Source organism: Aegilops tauschii, chromosome 5 (genome assembly GCF_002575655.3).
Source record: "Aegilops tauschii subsp. strangulata cultivar AL8/78 chromosome 5, Aet v6.0, whole genome shotgun sequence".
NCBI classification, from domain to species: Eukaryota; Viridiplantae; Streptophyta; class Magnoliopsida; order Poales; family Poaceae; genus Aegilops; species Aegilops tauschii.
The window spans coordinates 388,105,730-388,133,663 of NC_053039.3; the positions used below are offsets into that span (position 1 = coordinate 388,105,730).

Sequence of the window (27,934 nt, forward strand, 5' to 3'; positions counted from 1 at the left end):
ACTACACGGGCCGTAGGCCGACAGGAAGTTCGCACATAACACGGCCCATCCATCAAAAGGCCGGCGCCTGGAAGCCCGTCGTCTCTTTGAGGCCCTCGCCGTCGACCGTCGTCTTCCTCGGCATCTAGGGTAAAATGTTGGGAGGATCTCATGAACAACTAAATCGCAACAGTATGCACATGTCAGCCTGGCATGTAACTCATGAGCAAACGAATTCAAAAGCTACCATATATATGGAACCAAGCATCAGCATGCCAGTACTGTAGAATGTAGATGTCCATCTAAAACCATCATTTTTTCAGACCTGTACGGCAAAAGGCGAAAAAAGAGCCATCTACATAGCATTCCTCAAGTTAGGCAAGAAACAAAACCAGCATCATTTTATGGAATCACTTCACTGTGGAACCACAGATATCTGCTGCTGCTGCTTCAGCTGGATCCTTCAAGCAGCAGCAGGCTGGCTCTTCTTCAACTTCTTCTTTTTTTGACGCGTCTTCTTCACCTTCTCAGCACAGAACTTCTTGGTGTCAGCACCCTTCACACTGAATTCCACCAGGAGCTCTTCAAACAGAACCTTCATGTCGCCCTTGAAGGATGCGGTTCGTCGACCTGCACCTGCACGCGCATTTGCATTTTCCAGCTCCTTGCCCTCATCGTCCTCATCAGGAACTACGGACCCAACTTCGTTACCTTCCATGTAATATTTGCATGCAGCCAGAATTGCATGGCCACGTTCACGAAAGTGGCCGGCAACAAGATCTTCAAAGTGCTGAAACAAGCAAAGCAACAACCAGCAAAAAAGGTTATTTAATATTCTGGTATGGGAGCTATGCAATCTAAGCCTCCTAGTCCACTACACCCTCCTGAAGATAACAATTAGTACCATATTACAACCAAATTAAGTGCCAGATTGTGGTTGTTGTTCTGTGCAACACTGGGCAAGCTAGATATGAAATCTAGCAACCTTTACCAATCCTAGCAAGATTTCAGTATTATGGCTCCAAAATGTGTACTCGTGACTAGTATAGATGACTGTTATATCCAAAACAGTGTCAGTTCCCTTAGCTACCATAAAATTCTCATCCTTCTTACTTGGCGTGGATTCAGGATAACACAAAAACAGAGTACAAGCTAATGTCCAGGAGGTGGAAGATCTTCTATCCCGTATGAATCCATCATGGTTCAAATGTGCTCAAGGTTCCCACAGTTAGTGATGTTTTCTCTAGAGAAAAGTTCACCATTCAACTGTGAACTCTGGCAGAAGTTCATTTTTCAACCTGAACTCAAACCATTTGATTCACATCCTCAAACTGTAGAGATGGATGATGCTACATGTGCACCACATCAATGCCATGTCGCAAGTTCTGTTTATTGATCCTTTTCTACCAAAACAATTTCTTCCATTCTGGCAAAAAATAATTAGTATTTCTTTGTTCCTGGCTGTGACATGGCAGACATGTGGCGTCCATTTGTGAAACCACCCAGGAGCAACAATCGGATGGTTTGAATAATTTGATCTTGCAGTTAAAAGTTGAAAACGTGAACTTCTGCTACAGTTAGCATTGAAAGTTAGATCTGTTCTCGATCTATCCTTCCCGTCTAACAACATCAACATGCAGCAAGTTATATTTTGGACGGATCTTCGCAACCATGGGCACTCATGCACTCGTGTCGGGAACTGCAAGAGCTTGATAATTATGCAGTATGTTACCTGTGGAGGCCTACGAAGTGAGTACAGCATTGTCCCACACGAGTGCTGAAATGCTGTATCATTATACTCCAAGGACCTCCTCTGTCCATTAGCATCATTGACTTCAGTCTCGTATCCTGGCTCATTGAAGTATGGCTTTTCATTCAATATGAGACCTTGAATGGATATCAGCACTTGTAGCATGCTTGAGTGAGCTGAGTTCCAATTCTCACAGCCGTTACCATGCCAGGTTCCCAGGAGGCTAAGGCAGACTGTTCCACAATCATACAGATTTGGATTAAGCCGAAGTCCTCCAGAATGATAGTATACCACCTGCAAAGGCACCACAACAGGTATCATTTTTAAATCAAATTATGAGAATACATCAAATAAGAAGTTATTAGATGTCAGTACTTACTGGAGGAGTCGCTGGATAACTAGCAGTGAATTGAGCATCAAAGAAGAAAAGGCCATCATGGTAGGGTGTTCCCTGAGGCCCAATGATCACAGCCCTGAGAAGGTCCATTCGGTTTTCCGAAACGCGAACATATATGGACGCTGCACACAGAATAATAGTTCATGAAAATAGTGCATCAATGTGCATTTCTAAACCGTAGTAATTTCAACAGAGGAGATTCAGCAGCCTTTCTAAAACTGTGTAGGTGAAAGTAAATAATAAAACGGTGAGTTTAAAATACACATAAAACCATTGACAATAGAGCTTTCTTCAGCAAGACAACATATGCCCAAATTTGCACAAATTTTGAAGCAACACTGAGTAATGGAGAAATGGGTGGTTCAAATCAGATCCCGAGTGTGCTAGAAAATGTGCATCTTTCACTTGAGGAGAGCATTTAAACACATATTTAGAATTCCTATTGGAAATAGCTGACCTGGTAAATTGTTCTCCAGGAGTTTCCAGTCATGCTGAATTCTTTTTGTCCACTCTTTCCCTGTCTGAAGTGAAGTTAAACAAAGAAATAAGTGTCCGCTTGGAAAAGAAGGTGCCAAGTAAAGCAATATGCATAAGATTTTACCTTTCCAACAGGATTACTGGCATAATGATGATCAGAGAAATCTTTAATAATGTCAAACTGTTTAAATAACTTGTATTTCTTGCCAATTTCATCCTCTATTTCTGACATTGACTTAAAATTGTCAGGCCCGTCATCAGTTACAGCTTTCTGCACCAATGGTACACTACACTAGTAGAAAACAGGGCTTAGGTCACAGGACAGTTTTCACATTAGCCCCGGTTCAGTCACGAACCGGGACTAATGTGAGCATTGGCCCCGGTTCGTGAGCCCAGGGGGCCGGCCGGGGCCTCGTGGACATTGGTCCCGGTTCGTATGGACCCTTTGGTCCCGGTTGGTGGTACAAACCGGGACCAATGGGCCACGCTCCTGGCCCACCACCCTTTAGTCCCGGTTCATACCACAAACCGGGACTAAAGGGCTGGTCCTAATTGCGGCCAGTGTTTAGTCCCACCTCGCCAACCGAAGGGCGCTCACACCAGTTTATAAGCCCGTCCCTCTATGCCTTGTTGAGCTTCTCTTAAAGTGAAAATAGATTCCCTTATACAGGAAATTTGACGTAAATTCATAGTAAATTTCTTATGAATTTAGGTTGAATTTTCTCTATAAGTGCATCTATGTTCTTTTTTATATTTATAAAATAAATAAACCTTAATAAAATAAATAAAACTAAATAAACCTTAATAAAATAAACTATAGTAACTACAATAAATAAACCTTAATAAATTAAGTAAAAATAGCAGCAGTAAAATAAATAAAAATAGCAGCAGTAAAATAAATATAAATAAAATAATTAAAGTAAAATACATAAGTAATTAGAAATAAAATAAATAAGTTTTTTGTTGTAAGTAGAAACAAAATCTTTTTAGAGTTCATTTGAAATGCTTTTCAATTTTAGGGTCTTATAGCTCAAAATAATTAGTAAATGCATGAAAAATAACAAATGAAGTCAGAAAGGATTGAAAAATGATGATGTGGCTTTGAATGGTGCATTTTGAACACACAAAAAGTCAGGAGTTCAAATAAGTTCTAAAAAATGAAATCCCTTTGTAACAGACGAGTTTCCGGATGAAATCCTGATACTTTGAAAGAGATTGTCCGTTTTGTACACGAAGTGCATCCAGTTTTTGCCGTAACCCTCTCAACTTTCTTGCACATGCTATGTGGATGAAATGATGATATCATGCCAACTTTCAACCTTTTCAGAGTTCATTTGAAATGCTTTTCAATTTTAGGGTCTTATAGCTCAAAATAATTAGTAAATGCATGAAAAATAACAAATGAAGTCAGAAAGGATTGAAAATGATGATGTGGCTTTGATTGGTGCATTTTGAACACACAAAAAGTCAGGAGTTCAAATAAGTTTTAAAAAATGAAATCCCTTTGTAACAGACGAGTTTCCGGATGAAATCCTGATACTTTGAAAGAGATTGTCCGTTTTGTACACGAAGTGCATCCAGTTTTTGCCGTAACCCTCTCAACTTTCTTGCACATGCTATGTGGATGAAATGATGATATCATGCCAACTTTCAACCTTTTCAGAGTTCATTTGAAATGCTTTTCAATTTTAGGGTCTTATAGCTCAAAATAATTAGTAAATGCATGAAAAATAACAAATGAAGTCAGAAAGGATTGAAAAATGATGATGTGGCTTTGAATGGTGCATTTTGAACACATAAAAAGTCAGGAGTTCAAATAAGTTTTAAAAAATGAAATCCCTTTGTAACAGACGAGTTTCCGGATGAAATTTAAACTATTCAAATTTGGAAACTAATGGAGTAACAGAAAGTTTATAATTATTCTGAGCTAAAAGCAAAAAGAATAAAAAAATAAAGCAAAAATCAAAAGAAAATAAATAATTCAAAAAACAAAAAAATACTGGAAAAAATAAAAAATACCGCCTAATGGGCCACACGGCCTGCATACGACTAGAAACCCATCTGCACATGGGCCAGGATGCAGGCCCGCAGGCCCAATAGGCCCAACATGGCAGTGACAAAGGTAGGCATGTAATGCCTGCATATTAGAGAGGAGCTCAGCACCTGAGCTGCAACGCAGCTTATAAACAGGTGCTGAGCTCTCTCAGCTAGCGAGGTGGGACTAAACTTCCCCCGCACCGCGCCAGCACATTAGTCCCGGTTGGTGGCTCCAACCGGAACCAATGCTCCCCTTTGGTCCCGGTTGGTGGCTCCAACCGGAACCAATGCTCCCCTTTGGTCCCGGTTGGTGCCACCAACCGGGACCAAAGCCCTCTGCTTCCCGCCCTTTGCGCTGGTGAAAACAGGCCTTTGGTCCCGGTTGGTGCCACCAACCGGGACTAAAGGGTGGGTATTGGTTCCGGTTTATGCGTTGAACCGGGACCAAAGCCTTTGCTATATAAGCAGCACTTAGGAAATTTTCAGATTTCCATCGTCAGTTTCCCCCCGCCCGACGACGCCGCGAGCTCGATCTACGCCGCCAGGCTGCCCCGCCGCCGTCGCCGTCGCCCGCGCCCCCGAGCCCACGCCATCGCCCGTCGCCGTCGTCCTCCGCCCCCCGCCGCCGTCGCCGTCGGCCTCCGCCGCGCGCCCCCGAGCCGTCGCCCGTACGTCACCGTCGCCCTCCGCCCGCGGCCCGCTGCGGTCGCCGCCACCCTCCGCCACCCACGCCGTCGCCCTTCGTCGCCCGATGTGAGCCGCCGCCACGCCACGGCTCTGTTTATTTTTTTTCATATAATTTGTATTATTTTTTTGTTGAACTAGCTAGTTGATTTAATAAAACTATTTTATTAAATTTTACTATATATAGAAGTAGTTTATTTTTAGTAAGAACTACTTTATTTTATATATTTATAGTAAGTGCTTAGTAGTTGAACTAGTTGATTAATTAATAGAACTATTTTATTAAATTTTACTATATATAGAAGTAGTTTATTTTTAGTAAGAACTACTTTATTTTATTTATTTATAGTAAGTGCTTAGTAGTTGAACTAGTTGATTAATTAATAGAACTATTTTATTAAATTTTACTATATATAGAAGTAGTTTATTTTTAGTAAGAACTACTTTATTTTATTTATTTATAGTAAGTGCTTAGTAGTTGAACTAGTTGATTAATTAATAAAACTACTTTATTTTATTTATAGTAAGTGCTTAATTAGTAGTTGAACTAGTTGATTTAACAAAACTAGTTTATTTTACTATAGAAGTAGTTTATTTTTAGCAAGGAAATTAATAGAACTAGTTTGTTTTTTTAGTTAAAGCAATTATTCCGCATCGACGTCGACGATGCCTATCCCGCATCCTCGTCGTCGACTCGGCGGAGGAGGCCGGCTTGATCAGAGGGGCCATGTCCGGGACTGGGCTCCGCCGGGCTGGTTTTGGGAGGTGCTACCTTCCGGTGGGCGTAGGTTGGTGAGGAACCAGCCCGTCGTTGACCCGATCCTTGTTTGGTGGCGCTCGCGTGGGCCAGTGACGGTGCCGAGGCTTCCGGACACCGCGGAGGTGGTACGTCACCGTGTCAGCGAGGAGGACCAGCACGTCCGTCGCTACATGGTTGCGTTGGAGGGCAGGTTCGACAATACCTGGCAGGTTCTTCAGGGATCTCACTGGAGCTATGATCCTGTGATGGTTCCGTCCCTTTGGGTGTCCACCGCCCGCGCCGATACCCGTCGGGCGCTACTGTTCTAGCTGTACTAGCGATGCTATATGTATGATAGTATTCGAGGTGTATTAGTGATAATATTCGACGATGTACGGACGCATGGAGATGATGTAGTTTTGCTTATAATTGAATGCATCCTAATTTGAATACTACTTTATTTTGTGATTTGATTTTGCTTATTGAATGCTCAAAGTGGAAAACTACTCCGATCCTACTTTGAATGCTAAAATTGGAGAGCACTATGATTAGTTGATAGCTTATAGGGTTTTTGTTTTCGCAGAAATCTAGGAGCCCCCGGCCCCTCCATCATCCCCGCCGTCGTCCCCGTCACCGCCCCCTCCGACATCGAGGTGAGACCAGCCAAATCCTCTTTTAGAAAGATAATTAAACGATATTTCGGGTTGACTGTAAGTCTGTCGAGTCTCCACCATATATGAGAGGACGAAGAATCCCGACTGTTGTCGTGGGGGTAGCTTCTCCTTCGTTCCCGTGTGCTAGACAATTTGGTGTAATGCACTCGAGAACGAAAGGAGGAGCTACCATCACCGACGGTCGCAAATGTCAGAGAGGAATCAGTGAGGGAGAGTTCCACCATATATATATGAGAGGACGAAGAATCCCGACTGTTGTCGTGGGGGTCGCTTCTCCTTTGTTCCCGTGTGCTAGCTAGACATTTTGGTGTAATGCACACGGGGACAAAGGGAGGAGCGACCATCACCAACGGTCGAATGTATACACCACGTGAGCTGAGAGTTTTAAAAAAAAGACTCGACAAACTGATAGTCAACCCGTGATGAATAATAATGATCTAACTTAGGTTTTTTAGTACATATATTTAATTGTAGATGTTTAATATTTGAATTATGAACATAGGAAATGTCGTACTCGGACGACGAAAGTCTCCCGGGGGAGTGCGACTGGTGCCACGACGACCGAGGTCAGTGCGACAGGCCTCACCTGGACGAAGATCGGCGCTTCAGTATTAAGCTGGAGGAGAAGTTCGATGTTGAAACGGTACGCAACGACGACAAGTGTTATTTTTTCGTAATTAAGCACGACTTCAACTATTTCAACGTGTACTTTTCATCTTTTACAATTCGGCTAGCTTATCCCATGCCATGCAAGACGCTACGTCTTGGAGAGGATGGGTTTTGAAGACCATGAAAGTATGGAAACAAAGAAAATTCACCTGAGAGCGTAACCCATTTTGGTTGCAAAAATTGGGAAGCATTTTGCAAGATGTATGGTTTTGATGAGGGTATGCTTGTCACCATGGATCTTGGTGATCCTGACATCGAGCAAGACAATATGGACATTTGGGTCCTTGTTGATACGCCTCCAATTCTACCGCTATGTGAGTTTCTCAAACATAGTTATTAGCTAATTTATATTGTTCATTTCAAAATAGTTGACAGCTTATTTTCATTGACAGCTTATTTTGATTGTTGAAACAATGTGCGGAACATGTGTAACATCCCAAAATTCTAAATTTTGGAATGTTATAATAAACAGATTGATTGGATTGATTGTTTGATTAATTGAGTGAAATTGAGTCGAATTCGAAACTTCTTGAAAGTTAAATGAGAGGGAATAAAAGGACTTTCCCAAACTTTCATTTTTGCTGTTATGATCTCCATGAATTCAAATTCTTTTCACCACAAAACCCTAGAGAGAAGATGACATGACTTCTTCCATTTATTTAAATGACAAGGGGTCTTGAAAATATTTGAATTTCATTTGAAAATATTTCCCATTTCTGAAACTTTATGCAACTCAATGATTTTCACGAGAGAAGATAAAATGACTTCTTCAAAACAAATGAAATATGAGTTGGGAGTTTCAAAGGATTAAAATCAAAGTCCCATTGAAATTATTTTTCAATATTGGAGTTATTTGAGATTTATTCAAATTATTTTTCTCCAAAAAAATAAAATATATAGAAAATAGGGTAAAATGATTCCCTACATCAGAAAATTGGAGAGAAATAAATTTGAAATCATTTTGGTATTTTTGAAATGATTTTTATTGGATTTTATTAAGGCAGTAGCACTGTTTGATTTATTTGAATTTTTGAGGATTTTATTTGCCTTTAGAAAAATATTCATGTTGTAGAAAATCTTTTTCTGAAAATTTTGATATATTATATGCCTATATAATATTTTATTTTATTTTCATTTTCTTTTCTTTTCCCGCTGTTTAAAAAAAAACTTCGCCGACTGGGCCGGCCCAGCACCCAGCCAGGCCGCGGCCCAGCTCGCCCGTCGTCCCCGTGCGGGACTCCTCCCGAGTCCGCCGCCGCGCCGCCTTGCTCGCCGTGCTCGCCCCGGCCTCCTCTGCCCCCTCCCGCACGCCACCGCGCTGCCCCTCCTCCCCTTAAATAGCGCCGCCCCGGGCCCTCTCCTCTCTGCTCGACGCGCCGCCGCCCGCTCCCGCATCTCGCCGCCGCCGCCGCCGCTGCACCGCGCGCCGCGCCGCCCGCCGCCGCCCGCGCCGCTCGCTGCCCTCGCCTGCGCCGCCGCCCGCGCCTTGCCTCGCGCCCGAAGCCGAGCCGCCGCGCCGGAGCCACCTCGCCGCCCTCGCCGGAGCCCCGCGCCATCTCGCCGGAGAACGCCGCCGCCACCGCCGTTGGTTTTCTCGCCGCCGGTCGAATCCGCGAGAACCGGTACAAAACCCCTCTGTTCCCTACGGTTTTATTGTTTTTTTTCAAAAAAAAACCGTAGTTTGTTTTAAAAAAAACGGTTTTGTTAGGTTTATTTATTTAGAGAACGTTCACTGGTTAGGTTTAGAAAACGAACGTTCGTTCTTTAGGTTTTTCTTTTATTTTTATTTTTCTGGCAGGGACCTATCCGTAGTGTTACTTTTATAGATTAGTCCCTGTTTTTCAAACGACCACATCTTTTTACTCGTTTGTCCAAATCCAACGAAACCAACGCCCACGTCTTCGTTATGATTCCCTCTATCCAGTAATACAACTCAAACATGTTTCTGAAATTTTAAAATTTGAACTAGATCAGATTTGAATTCAAACTTCGTTTGATCGGAACTTGAGTTTCGTAGCTCCGTTTGAGTTGATTCTTTTTGCAAATCGAAGCTCTTGACCTAAACTTTCTGATAAGGCCAAATTCACATAATTTTGGTACTGTTAGAAATTGTTTTATGTTGCAAGAGTTATTTGCTTGGTTTTGAAGTTTTCCGAATTGTTTTCTTCGTTCTTTCTGATCTTTTGAGTGATTGCTTATGTGTGGTTACCATTGCTTGCTTTCGATAGATTGACGGAGTGTGACGAGTAGATCTAACAAGAGTTTTGAGTGCGAATCATCTTCATCCACATTGCAGGCAAGTTCACACTTTGATCATATCCCTTTCATACCCAGTTTTTATGCATTAGATTCAACCCTCAAACATTGCATGAGTAGGATTGATAACATGTGGGTATTGGGAAGTAGTTAATGAGGTAGGAACCTATTGCCCTGTTTATTATCAAACCTTTGGGAGTTACTTCTACGTTTGCTTATATTGTTATGCTATGCTCGTAGACGTGGATTGGGTTTGAGAGTATTCATGACAGATGTGAGATTGTTAATTAATGGTTTACTTAAGGTGGCAACTAAAACTCACATCTGGGTGGATTGAGGTACCTGGGTATTCCAGGATTGCCTGTTTTTCTTTTGGACCGCCACCCAGGTTCAAAGGAATCATGAGATTATTCATGCTAGAAACTTCCGTGTGCAGCCGCAAGCTATTATGGGCTCTAGCATAGTTGATTAAGTTGTGTGAACTCTTACAGTGGTAGACTAGTAGATGTAGGGGATGTAGGTGGTACGGTCTATCACATCGTAAGGTGCAAACACTTCTGAAAGACTGTGTCTCGGTCATCCGTTTCTCAAACATCATGTAGTGCGAGAACCAAGCGGAGGCGATCGAGTCTTGTGGGAAAAGTGCACAAACCTCTGCAGAGTGTACAAACTACTCATGATTAGCCGTGTCCCCGGTTATGGACATCTTGAGTATCTAGTTCTTGGATTATCCTGTTGATCTCATCATGTTACTTTAATTAATCTTGTTGGGTTAATGATGATACTTAATTGGGATTGAGAATGCTGTCAACCATTCTCAATGTTTAACAACCACCATGATAGTTAAATAAAATTTATTCCTTTGCAGTAGGGAAAAATTGGCTTTTCGCAAAAACATTATAACCATAGAGCTTTTCCACCAGCTATATATGCATGTAGTGATAGCTTTTGTTCATCATTTCTCTATGGTGTGAATTTGCCAGCATATTCCATGTGCTGACCCGTTTTCGGGCTGCAACGTTTCATGTTGCAGGATTCTTACGACGAGTAAGTGATACGTTAGGGTTACGATTTCTACACTCAACTTTGCCGTTGGTGTTGATGGGAATGGTTCCAAGGTCGATGTGATCGCCGTCGGCACGCTACCTCTGCATCTACCCACGGGATTAGTTTTAAACCTCAATAATTGTTATTTAGTGCCAGCTTTGAGCATGAACATTGTATCTGGATCTCGTTTAATTCGAGATGGCTACTCATTTAAATCCGAGAATAATGGTTGTTCTATTTATTTGAGAGATATGTTTTATGGTCATGCCCCGCTGGTCAATGGTTTATTTTTGATGAATCTCGAACGTGATGTTACACATGTTCATAGTGTGAATACCAAAAGATGTAAAGTTGATAACGATAGTCCCACATACTTGTGGCACTGCCGCCTTGGTCACATCGGTGTCAAGCGCATGAAGAAGCTCCATACAGATGGACTTTTGGAGTCTCTTGATTACGAATCATTTGACACGTGCGAACCATGCCTCATGGGTAAGATGACCAAGACTCCGTTCTCCGGAACAATGGAGCGAGCAACCAACTTATTGGAAATCATACATACCGATGTGTGTGGTCCAATGAGTGTTGAGGCTAGCGGAGGATATCGTTATGTTCTCACTCTCACTGATGATTTAAGTAGATATGGGTATGTCTACCTAATGAAACACAAGTCTGAAACCTTTGAAAAGTTCAAGGAATTTCAGAGTGAAGTTGAGAATCAACGTGACAGGAAAATAAAATTCTTACGATCAGATCGTGGTGGAGAATATTTAAGTCACGAATTTGGTACACACTTAAGGAAATGTGGAATAGTTTCACAACTCACGCCGCCTGGAACACCTCAGAGAAATGGTGTGTCCGAACGTCGTAATCGCACTCTATTGGATATGGTGCGATCTATGATGTCTCTTACCGATTTACCGCTCTCATTTTGGGGTTATGCTTTAGAGACTGCCACATTCACTTTAAATAGGGCTCCGTCTAAATCCGTTGAGACGACACCGTATGAATTATGGTTTGGGAAGAAACCTAAGCTGTCGTTTCTAAAAGTTTGGGGATGCGATGCTTATGTCAAGAAACTTCAACCTGAAAAGCTCGAACCCAAATCGGAAAAATGCGTCTTCATAGGATACCCTAAGGAAACTATTGGGTATACCTTCTACCTCAGATCCGAAGGCAAGATCTTCGTTGCCAAGAACGGGTCCTTTCTGGAGAAGGAGTTTCTCTCGAAAGAATTGAGTGGGAGGAAAGTGGAACTTGATGAGGTGATAGTCACCCCTTCCGAACCGGAAAGTAGCGCAGCGCGGGAAAATGTTCCTGTGGTGCCTACACCGACTGGGGAGGAAGTTAATGATGATGATCATGAAGCTTCGGATCAAGTTACTGAACTTCGTAGGTCCACAAGGACACGTTCCGCACCAGAGTGGTACGGCAACCCTGTCCTGGAAATCATGTTGTTAGACAACGGTGAACCTTCGAACTATGAAGAAGCGATGGCGGGCCCGGATTCCGACAAATGGCTAGAAGCCATGAAATCCGAGATAGAATCCATGTATGAAAACAAAGTATGGACTTTGACTGACTTGCCCGATGAGCAGCGAGCCATAGAAAACAAATGGATCTTTAAGAAGAAGACGGACGCAGATGGTAATGTGACCATCTACAAAGCTCGACTTGTCGCTAAGGGTTATCGACAAGTTCAAGGGGTTGACTACGATGAGACTTTCTCACCCGTAGCGAAGCTGAAGTCCGTCCGAATCATGTTAGCAATTGCCGCATACTATGATTATGAGATATGGCAGATGGACGTCAAAACGGCATTCCTTAATGGCTTCCTTAAGGAAGAGTTGTATATGATGCAGCCGGAAGGTTTTGTCGATCCTAAGAATGCTAACAAAGTATGCAAGCTCCAGCGCTCAATCTATGGGCTGGTGCAAGCATCTCGGAGTTGGAACATTCGCTTTGATGAGATGATCAAAGCGTTTGGGTTTACACAGACTTATGGAGAAGCCTGTGTTTACAAGAAAGTGAGTGGGAGCTCTGTAGCATTTCTCATATTATATGTGGATGACATACTATTGATGGGAAATGATATATAATTCTTGGAAAGTATAAAGGCCTATTTGAATAAGTGTTTTTCAATGAAGGACCTTGGAGAAGCTGCTTATATATTAGGCATCAAGATCTATAGAGATAGATCAAGACGCCTCATTGGTCTTTCACAGAGTACATACCTTGACAAGATATTGAAGAAGTTCAATATGGATCAGTCCAAGAAGGGGTTCTTGCCTGTATTGCAAGGTGTGCAATTGAGCACGGCTCAATGCCCGACCACGGCAGAAGATATAGAAAAGATGAGTGTCATCCCCTATGCCTCAGCCATAGGGTCTATTATGTATGCCATGCTGTGTACCAGACCTGATGTAAACCTTGCCGTAAGTTTGGTAGGAAGATACCAAAGTAATCCCGGCATGGAACACTGGACAGCGGTCAAGAATATCCTGAAGTACCTGAAAAGGACTAAGGATATGTTTCTCGTTTATGGAGGTGACGAAGAGCTCGTCGTAAAGGGTTACGTCGACGCTAGCTTCGACACAGATCTGGATGACTCGAAGTCACAAACCGGATACGTGTATATTTTGAATGGAGGAGCAGTAAGCTGGTGCAGTTGCAAGCAAAGCGTCGTGGCAGGATCTACATGTGAAGCGGAGTACATGGCAGCCTCGGAGGCAGCACATGAAGCAGTCTGGATGAAGGAGTTCATTACCGACCTAGGGGTGATTCCCAATGCGTCGGGCCCGATGACTCTCTTTTGTGACAACACTGGAGCCATTGCCCTTGCAAAGGAGCCCAGGTTTCACAGGAAGACCAGGCATATCAAGCGTCGCTTCAACTCCATTCATGGAAGTGTTCAAAATGGAGACATAGATATTTGTAAAGTACATACGGACCTGAATGTAGCAGATCCGTTGACTAAACCTCTCCCTAGGGCAAAACATGATCAACACCAGGACGCAATGGGTGTTCGATTCATCACAATGTAACTAGATTATTGACTCTAGTGCAAGTGGGAGACTGTTGGAAATATGCCCTAGAGGCAATAATAAATGGTTATTATTATATTTCTTTGTTCATGGTAATTGTCTATTGTTCATGCTATAATTGTATTGTCCGGAAATCGTAATACATGTGTGAATAAATAGACCACAACGTGTCCCTAGTAAGCCTCTAGTTGACTAGCTCGTTGATCAACAGATAGTCATGGTTTCCTGACTATGGATATTGGATGTCGTTGATAGCGGGATCACATCATTAGGAGAATGATGTGATGGACAAGACCCCATCCTAAGCATAGCATAAAAGATCGTGTAGTTTCGTTTGCTAGAGCTTTTCCAATGTCAAGTATCTTTTCCTTAGACCATGAGATCGTGCAACTCCCGGATACCATAGGAGTGCTTTGGGTGTGCCAAACGTCACAACGTAACTGGGTGACTATAAAGGTGCACTACGGGCATCTCCGAAAGTGTCTGTTGGGTTGGCACGGATCGAGACTGGGATTTGTCACTCCGTGTGACGGAGAGGTATCTCTGGGCCCACTCGGTAATGCATCATCATAATGAGCTCAATGTGACTAAGGCATTAGTCACGGGATCATGCATTGCGGTACGAGTAAAGAGACTTGCCGGTAACGAGATTGAACAAGGTATTGGGATACCGACGATCGAATCTCGGGCAAGTAACATACCGTTTGACAAAGGGAATTGCATACGGGATTAATTGAATCCTCGACACCGTGGTTCATCCAATGAGATCATCGTGGAACATGTGGGAGCCAACATGGGTATCCAGATCCCGCTGTTGGTTATTGACCGGAGAGGCGTCTCGGTCATGTCTGCATGTCTCCCGAACCCGTAGGGTCTACACACTTAAGGTTCGGTGACGCTAGGGTTGTAGAGATATATGTATGCGGAAACCCGAAAGTTGTTCGGAGTCCCGGATGAGATCCCGGACGTCACGAGAGGTTCTGGAATGGTCCGGAGGTGAAGAATTATATATAGGAAGTCCAGTTTCGGCCACCGGGAAAGTTTCGGGGTTACCGGTATTGTACCGGGACCACCGGAAGGGTCCCGGGGGTCCACCGGGTGGGGCCACCTATCCCGGAGGGCCCCAAGGGCTGAAAGTGGAAGGGAACCAGCCCCTAGTGGGCTGGGCGCCCCCCCATGGGCCTCCCCCCATGCGCCTAGGGTTGGGAACCCTAGGGTGGGGGGGGCTTCCCCCTTGCCTTGGGGGGCAAGGCAACCCCTTTCGACCCCTTGGCCGCCGCCCCCACCCTAGATGGGTTTGGCCAGCGCCCCCCCTCCCAAGGGGGCCTATATAAAGGGGGGAGGGAGGGCAGCAACAACAACAGCCTTGGGCGCCTCCCTCCTCCCCTGCAACACCTCTCTCTCTCGCAGAAGCTCGGCGAAGCCCTGCCGGAGACCCGCTACATCCACCACCACGCCGTCGTGCTTCTGGATCTCCATCAACCTCTCCTTCCCCCTTGCTGGATCAAGAAGGAGGAGACGTCGCTGCACCGTACGTGTGTTGAACGCGGAGGTGCCGTCCGTTCGGCACTCGGTCATCGGTGATTTGGATCACGGCGAGTACGACTCCGTCATCCACGTTCATTGGAACGCTTCCGCTCGCGATCTACAAGGGTATGTAGATGCACTCCCTTCCCCTCGTTTCTAGTATACTCCATAGATGCATCTTGGTGAGCGTAGGAAAATTTTAAATTATGCTACGATTCCCAACAATTACGACATCCGTGCATATTTTGCATAGTTCTAAAACTAGTACATTATCATTGCTAACTATGAAGTTATTGTTGGGGAACGTAGTAATTTCAAAAAAATTTCCTACGCACACGCAAGATCATGGTGATGCATATCAACGAGAGGGGAGAGTGTTGTCCACGTACCCTCGTAGACCGACAGCGGAAGCGTTATCACAACGCAGTTGATGTAGTCGTACGTCTTCACGATCCGACCGATCAAGTACCGAACGCACGGCACCTCCGAAGTTCTACACACGTTCAGCTCGATGACGTCCCTCGAACTCCGATCCAGCCGGGTGTTGAGGGAGAGTTTCGTCAGCACGACGGCGTGGTGACGATGATGATGTTCCACCGACGCAGGGCTTCGCCTAAGCTCTGCAACGGTATTATCGAGGTGTAATATGGTGGAGGGGGGCACCGCACACGGCTAAGAGATCTCAAGGATCAATTGTTGTGTCTCTGGGGTGCACCCCTGCCCCCGTATATAAAGGAGCAAGGGGGAGGCAGCCGGCCAAGGGGAGAGGCGCGCCATAGAGGGGAGTCCTACTCCCACCGGGAGTAGGACTCCTCCTTTCCTTGTGGGAGTAGGAGAAGGGAAGGGGAAAGGAGAAAGAAGGAAGGGTGCGCCCCCCTTCCCTAGTCCAATTCGGACCAGACCATGGGGAGGGGTGCGGCCACCTTTTGAGGCCTTTCTCTCCTTTCCCGTATGGCCCATTTAGGCCCAATACGAATTCCCGTAACTCTCCGGTACTCCAAAAAATACCCGAATCACTCGGAACCTTTCCGAAGTCCGAATATAGTCGTCCAATATATCGATCTTTACGTCTCGGCCATTTCGAGACTCCTCGTCATGTCCCCGATCTCATCCGGGACTCCGAACTCCTTCGATACATCAAAACTTAATAAAACTGTCATCGTAACGTTAAGCGTGCGGACCCTTCGGGTTCGAGAACTATGTAGACATGACCAAGACACCTCTCCGGTCAATAACCAATAGCGGGACCTGGATGCCCATATTGGCTCCCACATATTCTACGAAGATCTTTATCGGTCAGACCGCATAACAACATACGTTGTTCCCTTTGTCATCGGTATGTTACTTGCCCGAGATTCGATCGTCGGTATCTCGATACCTAGTTCAATCTCGTTACCGGCAAGTCTCTTTACTCGTTCCATAATACATCATCCCGCAACTAACTCATTAGTCACAATGCTTGCAAGGCTTATAGTGATGTGCATTACCGAGTGGGCCCAGAGATACCTCTCCGACAATCGGAGTGACAAATCCTAATCTCGAAATACGCCAGCCCAACAAGTACCTTTGGAGACACCTGTAGAGCACCTTTATAATCACCCATTTACGTTGTGACGTTTGGTAGCACACAAAGTGTTCCTCCGGTAAACGGGAGTTGCATAATCTCATAGTCATAGGAACATGTATAAGTCATGAAGAAAGCAATAACAACATACTAAACGATCGGGTGCTAAGCTAACGGAATGGGTCAAGTCAATCACGTCATTCTCCTAATGAGGTGATCCCGTTAATCAAATGACAACTCATGTCTATGGCTAGGAAACATAACCATCTTTGATTAACGAGCTAGTCAAGTAGAGGCATACTAGTGACACTCTGTTTGTCTATGTATTCACACATATATTATGTTTCCGGTTAATACAATTCTAGCATGAATAATAAACATTTATCATGATATAAGGAAATATATAATACTTTATTATTGCCTCTAGGGCATATTTCCTTCAGTCTCCCACTTGCACTAGAGTCAATAATCTAGTTCACATCGCCATGTGGTTTGACATTAATAATTCACATCACCATGTGATTAACACCCATAGTTCACATCTCTATGTGACCAACACTCAAAGGGTTTACTAGAGTCAATAATCTAGGTCACATCGCTATGTGATTAACACCCAAAGAGTACTAAGGTGTGATCATGTTTTGATTGTGAGATAATTTTAGTCAACGGGTCTGTCACATTCAGATCCGTAAGTATTTTGCAAATTTCTATGTCTACAATGCTCTGCACGGAGCTACTCTAGCTAATTGCTCCCACTTTCAATATGTATCTAGACCTAGACTTAGAGTCATCTAGATTTAGTGTCAAAACTTGCATCGACGTAACCCTTTAGGACGAACCTTTTGTCACTTCCACAATCAAGAAATATATCCTTATTCCACTAAGGATAATTTTGACCGCTGTCCAGTGATCTACTCCTAGATCACTATTGTACTCCCTTGCCAAAATCAGTGTAGGGTATACAATAGATCTGGTACACAGCATGGCATAGTTTATAGAACCTATGGCTAAGGCATAGGGAATGACTCTCATTCTCTTTCTATCTTCTGCCGTGGTCAAGCTTTGAGTCTTACTCAATTTCATACCTTGTAACACAGGCAAGTACTCTTTCTTTGACTGTTCTATTTTGAACTACTTCAAAATCTTGTTAAGGTATGTACTCATTGAAAAACTTATCAAGCGTCTTCATCTATCTCTATAGATCTTGATGCTCAATATGTAAGCAGCTTCACCGAGGTATTTCTTTGAGAAACTCCTTTCAAACACTCCTTTATGCTTTGCAGAATAACTCTACATTATTTCCGATTGACAATATGTCATTCACATATACTTATCAGAAATGTTGTAGTGCTCCCACTCACTTTCTTGTAAATACAGGCTTCACTGTAAGTCTGTATAAAACTATATCCTTTGATCAACTTATCAAAGTGTATATTCCAACTCCAAGATGCTTGCACCAGTCCATAGATGGATCACTGGAGCTTGCATATTTTGTTAGCACTTTTAGGATTGACAAAACCTCCTGGTTGCATCATATACAACTCTTCTTCCAGAAATCCATTCAGGAATGCAGTTTTGACATCCATTTGCCAAATTTCATAATCATAAAATGCGGCAATTGCTAACATGATTCGGACAGACTTAAGCATCGCTACGGGTGAGAAGGTCTCATCGTAGTCAATCCCTTGACCTTGTCGAAAACCTTTCGCAACAAGTCGAGCTTTATAGACAGTAACATTACCATCAGCGTCAGTCTTCTTCTTGAAGATCCATTTATTTTCAATGGCTTGCCGATCATTGGGCAAGTCAACCAAAGTCCATACTTTGTTCTCATACATGGATCCCATCTCAGATTTCATGGCCTCAAGCCATTTTGCGGAATCTGGGCTCACCATCGCTTCTTCATAGTTCATAGGTTCGTCATGGTCTAGTAACATAACTTCCAGAACAGGATTACCGTACCACTCTGGTGCGGATCTTACTCTGGTTGATCTACGAGGTTCAGTAATAACTTGATCTGAAGTTTCATGATCATCATCATTAACTTCCTCACTAATTGGTGTAGGTGTCTCAGAAACTGGTTTCTGTGATGAACTACTTTCCAATAAGGGAGCAGGTACAGTTACCTCATCAAGTTCTACTTTCCTCCCACTCACTTCTTTCGAGAGAAACTCCTTCTCTAGAAAGGATCCATTCTTAGCAACGAATGTCTATCCTTCGGATCTGTGATAGAAGGTGTACCCAACTGTCTCCTTTGGGTATCCTATGAAGACACATTTCTCCGATTTGGGTTTGAGCTTATCAGGACGAAACCTTTTCACATAAGCATCACAACCCCAAACTTTTAAGAAACGACAACTTTGGTTTCTTGCCAAACCACAGTTCATAAGGCGTCGTCTCAACGGATTTTGATGGTGCCCTATTTAACGTGAATGTAGCTGTCTCTAATGCATAACCCCAAAACGATAGTGGTAAATTGGTAAGAGACATCATATATCGCACCATATCTAATAAAGTACGGTTACGATGTTCGGACACACCATTACACCGTGGTGTTTCAGGTGGCGTGAATTTGTGAAACTATTCCACATTGTTTTAATTGAAGACCAAACTCGTAACTCAAATATTTTACCTCTGCGATCATATCGTAAAAACTTTTATTTTCTTGTTACGATGATTCTCCACTTCACTCTGAAATTCTTTGAACTTTTCAAATGTTGCAGACTTGTGTTTCATCAAGTAGATATACCCATATCTGCTCAAATCATCTGTGAAGGTCAGAAAATAATGATACCTGCTACGAGCCTCAATATTCATCGGACCACATACATCTGTATGTATGATTTCCAACAAATCTGTAGCTCTTTCTATAGTTCCGGAGAACGGCGTTTTAGTCATCTTGCCCATGAGGCACGGTTCGCAAGCATCAAGTGATTCATAATCAAGTGATTCCAAAATTCCATCAGTATGGAGTTTCTTCATGCGCTTTACACCAATATGACCTAAACGGCAGTGCCACAAATAAGTTGCACTATTATTATTAACTTTGCATCTTTTGGCTTCAATATTATGAATATGTGTATCACTACGATCGAGATCCAACAAACCATTTTCGTTGGTGTGTATGACCATAGAAGGTTTTTATTCATGTAAACAGAACAACAATTGTTCTCTAACTTAAATGAATAACCGTATTGCAATAAACATGATCAAATCATAATCATGCTCAACGCAAACACCAAATAACACTTATTTAGTTTCAACACTAATCCCGAAAGTACAGGGAGCGTGCGATGATGATCATATCAATCTTGGAACTACTTCCAACACACATCGTCACCTCGCCTTTTTACTAGTCTCTGTTTATTCTGCAACTCCCGTTTCGAGTTACTACTCTTAGCAACTGAACCAGTATCAAATACCGAGGGGTTGCTATAAACACTAGTAAAGTACACATCAATAACATGTATATTCAATATACCTTTGTTCACTTTGCCATCCTTCTTATCCACCAAATACTTGGGGCAGTTCCGCCTCCAGTGACCAGTTCCTTTGCAGTAGAAGCACTTAGTCTCAGGCTTAGGTACAGACTTGGGCTTCTTCACTTGAGTAGCAACTTGCTTGCCATTCTTTTTGAAGTTCCCCTTCTTCCCTTTGCCCTTTTCTTGAAACTAGTGGTCTCGTCAACCATCAACACTTGATGCTTTTCTTGATTTCTACCTTCGTCGATTTCAGCATCACGAAGAGCTCGGGAATTACTTTCGTCATCCCTTGCATACTATAATTCATCACGAAGTTCTACTAACTTGGTGATGGTGACTAGAGAATTCTGTCAATCACTTATTTTATCTGGAAGATTAACTCCCACTTGATTCAAGCGATTGTAGTACCCAGACAATCTGAGCACATGCTCACTAGTTGAGCGATTCTCCTCCATCTTTTAGCTATAGAACTTGTTGGAGACTTCATATCTCTCAACTCGGGTATTTGCTTGAAATATTAACTTCAACTCCTGGAACATCTTATATGGTCCATGACGTTCAAAACGTCTTTGAAGTCCCGATTCTAAGCCGTTTAAGCATGGTGCACTAAACTATCAAGTAGTCATCATATTGAGCTAGCCAAACGTTCATAACGTCTGCATCTGCTCCTGCAATAGGTCTGTCACCTAGCGGTGCATCAAGGACATAATTTTTCTGTGCAGCAAATGAGGATAATCCTCAGATCACGGATCCAATCCGCATCTTTGCTACTAACATCTTTCAACATAATTTTTCTCTAGGAACATATCAAAAATAAACACAGGGAAGCAACAACGCGAGCTATTGATCTACAACATGATTTGCAAAATACTATCAGGACTAAGTTCATGATAAATTTAAGTTCAATTAATCATATTACTTAAGAACTCCCACTTAGATAGATATCCCTCTAATCATCTAAGTGATTACGTGATCCAGATCAACTAAACCATGTCCGATCATCACGTGAGATGGAGTAGTTTCAATGGTGAACATCACTATGTTGTTCATATCTACTATATGATTCACGCTCGACCTTTCGGTCTCTGTGTTCCGAGGCCATATCTGTACATATGCTAGGCTCGTCAAGTTTAACCTGAGTATTCCGCGTGTGCAACTGTTTTGCACCCGTTGTATTTGAACGTAGAGGTTATCACACCCGATCATCACGTGGTGTCTCAGCACGAAGAACTTTTACAACGGTGCATACTCAGGGAGAACACTTTTATCTTGAAATTTTAGTGAGAGATCATCTTATAATGCTACCGTCAATCAAAGCAAGATAAGATGCATAAAGGATTAACATCACATGCAATCAATATAAGTGATATGATATGGCCATCATCATCTTGTGCTTGTGATCTCCATCCCCGAAGCACCGTGCTCGTGATCTCCATCTCCGAAGCACCGTCATGATCACCATCATCACCGGCACGACACCTTGATCTCCATCGTAGTATCGTTGTCGTCTCGCCAACTTATTGCTTTTACGACTATCGCTACCGCTTAGTGATAAAGTAAAACTATTACATGGCGATCGCATCTCATACAATAAAGCGACAACTATATGGCTCCTGCCAGTTGCCGATAACTCGGTTACAAAACATGATCATCTCATACAACACATTATATCACATCATGTCTTGACCATATCACATCACAACATGCCCTGCAAAAACAAGTTAGACGTCCTCTACTTTGTTGTTGCATGTTTTACGTGGCTGCTACGGGCTTAGCAAGAACCGTTCTTACCTACGCATCAAAACCACAACGATAGTTTGTCAAGTTGGTGCTGTTTTAACCTTCGCGAGGACCGGGCGTAGCCACACTCGGTTCAACTACAGTGAGAGAGACAGACACCCGCCGGTCACCTTTAAGCATCGAGTGCTCCGAACGGTGAAACCAGTCTCGCGTAAGCGTACGCGTAATGTTGGTCCCGGCCGCTTCATCTCACAATACCGCTGAACCAAAGTATGACATGCTGGTAAGCAGTATGACTTATATCGCCCACAACTCACTTGTGTTCTACTCGTGCATAGCATCAACGCATAAAACCTGGCTCGGATGCCACTGTTGGGGAACGTAGTAATTTCAAAAAATTTCCTACGCACACGCAAGATCATGGTGATGCATAGCAACGAGAGGGGAGAGTGTTGTCCACGTACCCTCGTAGACCGACAGCGGAAGCGTTATCACAACGCGGTTGATGTAGTCGTACGTCTTCACAATCCGACCGATCAAGTACCGAACGCACGACACCTCCGAAGTTCTACACACGTTCAGCTCGATGACGTCCCTCGAACTCCGATCCAGCCGAGTGTTGAGGGAGAGTTTCGTCAGCACGACGGCGTGGTGACGATGATGATGTTCCACCGACGCAGGGCTTCGCCTAAGCTCCGCAACGGTATTATCGAGGTGTAATATGGTGGAGGGGGGCACCGCACACGGCTAAAAGATCTCAAGGATCAATTGTTGTGTCTCTGGGGTGCCCCCCTGCCCCCGTATATAAAGGAGCAAGGGGGAGGCAGCCGGCCAAGGGGAGAGGCGCGCCATAGGGGGGAGTCCTACTCCCGGTCCTACTCCCACCGGGAGTAGGACTCCTCCTTTCCTTGTGGGAGTAGGAGAAGGGAAGGGGAAAGGAGAAAGAAGGAAGGGTGCGCCCCCCTTCCCTAGTCCAATTCGGACCAGACCATGGGGAGGGGTGCGGCCACCTTTTGAGGCCTTTCTCTCCTTTCCCGTATGGCCCATTAAGGCCCAATACGAATTCCCGTAACTCTCCGGTACTCCAAAAAATACCCGAATCACTCGGAACCTTTCCGAAGTCCGAATATAGTCGTCCAATATATCGATCTTTACGTCTCGGCCATTTCGAGACTCCTCGTCATGTCCCCGATCTCATCCGGGACTCCGAACTCCTTCGATACATCAAAACTCAATAAAACTGTCATCGTAACGTTAAGCGTGCGGACCCTTCGGGTTCGAGAACTATGTAGACATGACCAAGACACCTCTCCGGTCAATAACCAATAGCGGGACCTGGATGCCCATATTGGCTCCCACATATTCTACGAAGATCTTTATCGGTCAGACCGCATAACAACATACGTTGTTCCCTTTGTCATCGGTATGTTACTTGCCCGAGATTCGATCGTCGGTATCTCGATACCTAGTTCAATCTCGTTACCGGCAAGTCTCTTTACTCATTCCATAATACATCATCCCGCAACTAACTCATTAGTCACAATGCTTGCAAGGCTTATAGTGATGTGCATTACCGAGTGGGCCCAGAGATACCTCTCCGACAATCGGAGTGACAAATCCTAATCTCGAAATACGTCAGCCCAACAAGTACCTTTGGAGACACCTGTAGAGCACCTTTATAATCACCCATTTACGTTGTGACGTTTGGTAGCACACAAAGTGTTCCTCCGGTAAACGGGAGTTGCATAATCTCATAGTCATAGGAACATGTATAAGTCATGAAGAAAGCAATAGCAACATACTAAACGATCGGGTGCTAAGCTAACGGAATGGGTCAAGTCAATCACGTCATTCTCCTAATGAGGTGATCCCGTTAATCAAATGACAACTCATGTATATGGCTTGGAAACATAACCATCTTTGATTAACGAGCTAGTCAAGTAGAGGCATACTAGTGACACTCTGTTTGTCTATGTATTCACACATGTATTATGTTTCCGGTTAATACAATTCTAGCATGAATAATAAACATTTATCATGATATAAGGAAATATATAATACTTTATTGTTGCCTCTAAGGCATATTTCCTTCAGTCTCCCACTTGCACTAGAGTCAATAATCTAGTTCACATCGCCATGTGATTTAACATTAATAATTCACATCACCATGTGATTAACACCCATAGTTCACATCTCTATGTGACCAACACTCAAAGGGTTTACTAGAGTCAATAATCTAGGTCACATCGCTATGTGATTAACACCCAAAGAGTACTAAGGTGTGATCATGTTTTGATTGTGAGATAATTTTAGTCAACGGGTCTGTCACATTCAGATCTGTAAGTGTTTTGCAAATTTCTATGTCTACAATGCTCTGCACGGAGCTACTCTAGCTAATTGCTCCCACTTTCAATATGTATCTAGACCTAGACTTAGAGTCATCTAGATTTAGTGTCAAAACTTGCATCGACGTAACCCTTTACGACGAACCTTTTGTCACTTCCATAATCAAGAAATATATCCTTATTCCACTAAGGATAATTTTGACCGCTGTCCAGTGATCTACTCCTAGATCACTATTCTACTCCTAAATCGCAAGGAGGTTTTTGGAAGCAAAAGGAAGCGAGGCGCAAGAATTGGAGACAGGATGATCTCCATTCTCCATAATGGAGAGTCAGGGTCTATATTGTTTTATGCTATTTTACCTTAAAGAGGGTATTTCGGTCCTACCTAATACTGATGATCATGTGCTAAGAACAATTAAGTAGGGTTGGTTCGATGACTGTGAGGATGATGATCGTATGACTTGTTATTAATAACGAGTAGAAGTTGTATGATGATGATTAGTAGGACTTGTTATTATATATGATGATGCATGATGCGCGCATGAAGAGTTATTATATATCAGCGGGTGAAATGAACATGGATTGGATTGAAGTGAAGGCGACATGCATGTGGTGCGTGTCGAAAGTAGTACAATCCAAACTTGATCAAGTCCGGATTAGTATTACTTTCGACATGCACCACATGTTGCCTTCACTTCAATCTAAGCCATGTTTAGGCATAGCACTACGTAGCGTTGGTAAACCAAGCACGGAGATATAAGAGAGGACACTTCTCTCTAATAGCTACCTAATAACAACCTAAATTAACCCCCCAAAACCCCCAAACCCCCCCCCCCCCTTTCAAAAAAAAACAAAACCTCAGCTCCTTCCAGGTGCTGACGCGTGAATGTCTATTGGTCCAAAGGCCCTCCTGTCTGGCCTCCACGCACCGGCCACGTGGACGGCCTTTAGTCCCGGTTCGTGTAAGAACCGGGACTAAAGGGCTAGGGCATTAGTAACGACCCTTTAGTCCCGGTTCCAGAACCGGGACTAAAGGCCCTTATGAACCGGGGTAAAAGCCCCTTTTCCTACTAGTGCTAGCCTCCACACCTGGAGGCAGATATGAATCGTCAAATTTATAATCCAGTTGTTGATATAAGTCAATCTCATCAAATTCATAATCAGGCCCTTCAACGCCATTCACATAGCAGCCTTCGTCTTCGTCATACACATAATCCCCTTCCTCGATTTCACAGGAGTCAAAATTCTGTAGCTCAGCTTCAGATGCTTCGACGGAATCAATTTCTGTATACGATCCAACTTTATCACTGGATGAAGATCCCTGTAAAGTACGTCAATCTAGTTGTAAACAAAGACAAGCTTTTCAACAGTAAATACAAACTTGAATCCACCGAGGTGTTCTTGTAATATTAGGTACATAACAAGATCCATTGCTTCGGTGCCAGCATTAGACATGTAAGTATATGGCTTGAGCAATCCACAATTTTTTTCCAACAAAGTATCCATAAGACCTTTTTGGAAACAAAATAACTAGCAAAAAATGCAACTAATGCCCCCAAAACGCAGACATTGCGGTGGTAATGTCTAGCATATATAATCCCAGATGTCCTGCATATACGCCAGGGTATGTAATAAGATTTAACATTGGAATTATCGGATCCTTTTTCTAGGAGGCTAATAGGAGCATATGGGAATGAGAGTAACATTACACGCCAGGTGCTCTGTGCAATGTGTGCTAGTACATTACATACTTAAATAGCGCAACATAATGATTGACTGATTGTGGTATGTAAAATAATAATTACATTGAGAAGTGTCCTTTCCCTGACAGTATTCACAAAAAAAATAAAAAAAATTACCTGCAGGTGTTCGTAGAAAGCATAATAGACGCTCTAGTGGGAATCCAGGAAAATTGTGCAGCGGGAGCATGTAATCTATTTTTTCTGGAAGAAACCTAGTTGCAATAAAAACTTGAACAATGTAGTGAACTATAACGCTTGCGCTCAAGTTTATCCAGAAGTGTGATCTAGCGCCACTGGGGTTCCAGGAGATTAAATTTGAAATGGAAGTTGCTTTTGCTAATGTTAATCTTTATGTACGTGCAAGGTCCTGTAAGTCTGTAACAATGCAGCACTAGCTTAAGGAATGGCAGTTATGAAATTTGGTTAGGCCATTTTCCTGAGATTGTAATGAACGATGTAGCTGGTGATTTAACCAGCAGGTCATCGTAATGGAATATCATATATTCCTTTCATTTTTTTAATCAAAATAGATCCCAGTTCTTATAGTCTGAAACTCTGAAAGTGCACACTCATAAGCTTGTAAGCTCGCTAAGAAGATGGGGCATGTTCTCTTGTACGTAAAATAGCTTTGGATAGGCTCCTTGACGTGGACGTTAAGTTTTTGCACCCGAGCCCAAATGAGCTCGGGTGAATAGTAAAGTCGAAAAACATTTTTAAAAATGTTCAAAAAAATCTGCATCTTTTTTTATGGCAAACTTTGACAAATGTTCTAAGAGGTCGCAAAATTTCTTCATGAAATCACATTTTTAGAAGTCATGCCAAAAAAACAAAATCGATACTCTGAATGTGCTACTTTCGAAAGCATTTTGGAGCACTGATTTTTTTTTTTTTGCCACGACTTCCACAAATGTGATTTCATGATGAAAGTTTGCAAACTCTTAGAACATTTGTCAAAGTTTGCCACAAAAAAATTCCGATTTTTTGAACATTTTAAAAATGATTTTGAGTTACTGTTCATCCCAAGCTCATTTGAACTCGGGTGTAGAAGGGGACTTTCGCCTTGACGTGTCTTTATTTTCTTCTCCGACGACAAGATTTAGTCGACATCGCTGAACCTTTTTGCTTTCATATCGTGATTCAGAGAAGGACAGGGCCCATCACTGTAGCAAAAGGAATCACACACGGGTAAGATGGCAAGAAGGCTGTCGAGAATGTGGGTGGAAAAACCATTTGAATGAGATGGAAAAAGGAAATTAAGAAAAGTTGCTGTTCCACAGCCACAGGTAAGTGAATTACTGGATAGAGATATGAAAGGACGGAAGAAAATAAAGATTGGATTGGTAAGAGCTCTGCACTGGGTTAAATACAACCTTGGAAAGAAATTTGGCTTGTTTGGCTTTGTTTCTTCAACTAGGGACTATCTGTCTGGAGGGAATGCCGGAAAAATCGGTAAGGTTTCAAAGGATGTACCTATTTTTTAATGAGCTCCTTGGTGCCAGGCTTACTTATACTAGGAGTATGATGGCCTGCTACCGATGACGCTACACTCTGATTTTCACGCTCATAACAGCAAAATAGGTCGTTTGATAGGCAATCATCTGCGTTTGATAGGCGTACCTTTGGAAGCTCTGGCACCGAATGTCTCGTCCTTTTGGCAGCACCGTCTGGTTGGCTGCAGCGCGGGCGCTTTCTTTTGGCCACCGGTGCAGTCCAAGTACCTGCAGCAGCACCATCATCCACGCCACGGTTGGTGCGGACAATAACAACATTAGTTGGCAACA

The 27,934-nt window shown here is 43.2% G+C and overlaps 1 protein-coding gene across 1 annotated transcript; it reads right to left on the reverse strand.

Moving 5' to 3' along the window:
• Nucleotides 1-442: 442 nt before the first annotated feature.
• On the reverse strand, nucleotides 443-27,886 carry LOC109751578 (putative ubiquitin-conjugating enzyme E2 38). The gene is made up of 9 exons (XM_020310455.1): nucleotides 27,771-27,886; nucleotides 26,271-26,365; nucleotides 25,834-25,922; nucleotides 25,493-25,732; nucleotides 2,728-2,895; nucleotides 2,584-2,647; nucleotides 2,109-2,248; nucleotides 1,712-2,023; nucleotides 443-769 (listed from the first exon to the last, which is right to left on the reverse strand). Exons 1-9 carry the CDS (start codon nucleotides 27,884-27,886, stop codon nucleotides 443-445), a joined length of 1,551 nt encoding a protein of 516 aa, XP_020166044.1.
• Between the last annotated feature and the right edge of the window lie 48 nt (nucleotides 27,887-27,934).